Source organism: Cryptomeria japonica, chromosome 10 (genome assembly GCF_030272615.1).
Source record: "Cryptomeria japonica chromosome 10, Sugi_1.0, whole genome shotgun sequence".
Lineage (NCBI taxonomy): Eukaryota > Viridiplantae > Streptophyta > Pinopsida > Cupressales > Cupressaceae > Cryptomeria > Cryptomeria japonica.
Window position 1 is genome coordinate 774,539,172 of NC_081414.1, and position 1,481 is coordinate 774,540,652.

General features: G+C 36.9%; 1 protein-coding gene across 1 annotated transcript in view; it reads right to left on the bottom strand.

Annotated features, from left to right (window-relative positions):
• Positions 1-900: 900 nt before the first annotated feature.
• Positions 901-1,481, bottom strand: part of LOC131058142 (G-type lectin S-receptor-like serine/threonine-protein kinase At1g34300) — a 1,299-nt gene continuing 718 nt past the window's right edge. The window contains exon 1 of the mRNA XM_057992132.2: positions 901-1,481. This exon is cut by the window's right edge and continues 718 nt beyond it. Within this exon, the coding sequence (XP_057848115.2) occupies positions 901-1,481 (581 nt within the window).

Consider the following 1,481-nt stretch of genomic DNA (forward strand, 5'->3'; position numbering starts at 1 on the left):
ATGATTGAAATAAGAGGATTCGTTTCTTTCCAGATATTATAATTGGAACTGTTTTGGTTGACATGCATGCAAATAAGGAGCATAGGCTAGGCACGCGAACAGTTTGATAAAATGCCTCATAGAAACGTGGTCTCATGGACTTACAGTGAACGCGAGATTGTACAAGAAATGGATTTGTTAAAAAGGCTTTAGATACTTCCAAGCAGATGCGATTGGCAGGTGTAAAACCAAATTCCACAATCTTTGTCAGCATCCTCCCGCCTGTGTCAAAGTTTGCAACAGGGTACGTACATCCATCATGCATAAAGGATATAGGAATTTTGTCAAATGTTGTACTTGCGAGTTCCCTGGTAGAAACGCATGCAAAAGAGTGGAAACACAGACAAATAACGTGAACTGTTTGACAGAATACCTCAAATAAAAATGTGGTTCAGTTTCTTTTATTTGATCACCCTGACAATTTAAAACAGCACAAGAAAAGAATAATTTGATAGGACTTATTTTAACTGACCCAAGAAGAAGGCTTGAGGAATTACTGTTTTATAACTGTGGGTACAGCTAAGATCTCATTATGAAATGAGGCATTTAGGAAAAATATTAGAAGTTTATGGAACTTATCAAAATATTTTAGAACTAATAATCTTTTAAGATAATATAATTGGAGATTTAGTATTCTTTCTTTAAAAAATAATCATAAGACCAACACCACCTTGAAATTTTGAAGTTTAAAATTTTAAGCTTGTCCGTTATTAAAAAATCCATAAAACTTCATGTTTATAAAAGCTCTTTAAAATACTAACTTCATATTAACAGAAAACTAATTTTAAAAAATAAGCTCCCAACTAATACAAAACTAATTAAACATCTAATTACTAACACTAAATCATATAGATAACTTCATTACAAAATATTAATGGTAATTAGCAACACGATTCCACCGGTAGGTTCCCTGAACTCATTCACAGTACTGACAGGAGGAGGAGGTGGGCTTAGAGGCCTCCCTTGACCACACACCTTTACATAAGAAGTGGCTGGAATGCTTACTGTTTGATAAGCACTGGTAAAGTTGCTGGTCTTCATCCTGCAAGTGCCTGTACCATCAGCCATGATTGTAGATGCAGTGCAGCTCGGATTCTTGAGACAGTTCTGCCAACAATCTGGAATTCCCAAGTAATATATCTCAGAGTTTGATTCTGACTCTGGGGGGTAAGAAAAGAATTCTGTATCATCCAGTTGAACCATACTCTGGTTATTGCTGCACTGTGTTATATCCTGTTGCCTCTTGCATCCCTTTGTGACATCATTCGGATCTATCTGATCAAAATCTGCAGATGGGCATGCGCAATATGGACCTGTACCATTGTTATTACAAACCCCAAAATTTCCACACCATCCATATACTTTGCACTGGTCTTCCACAGCACTCAATCCCGGCTGCCATGTCCCTGAACTCGTGATCCATCCATAGGACCTCAAATTCC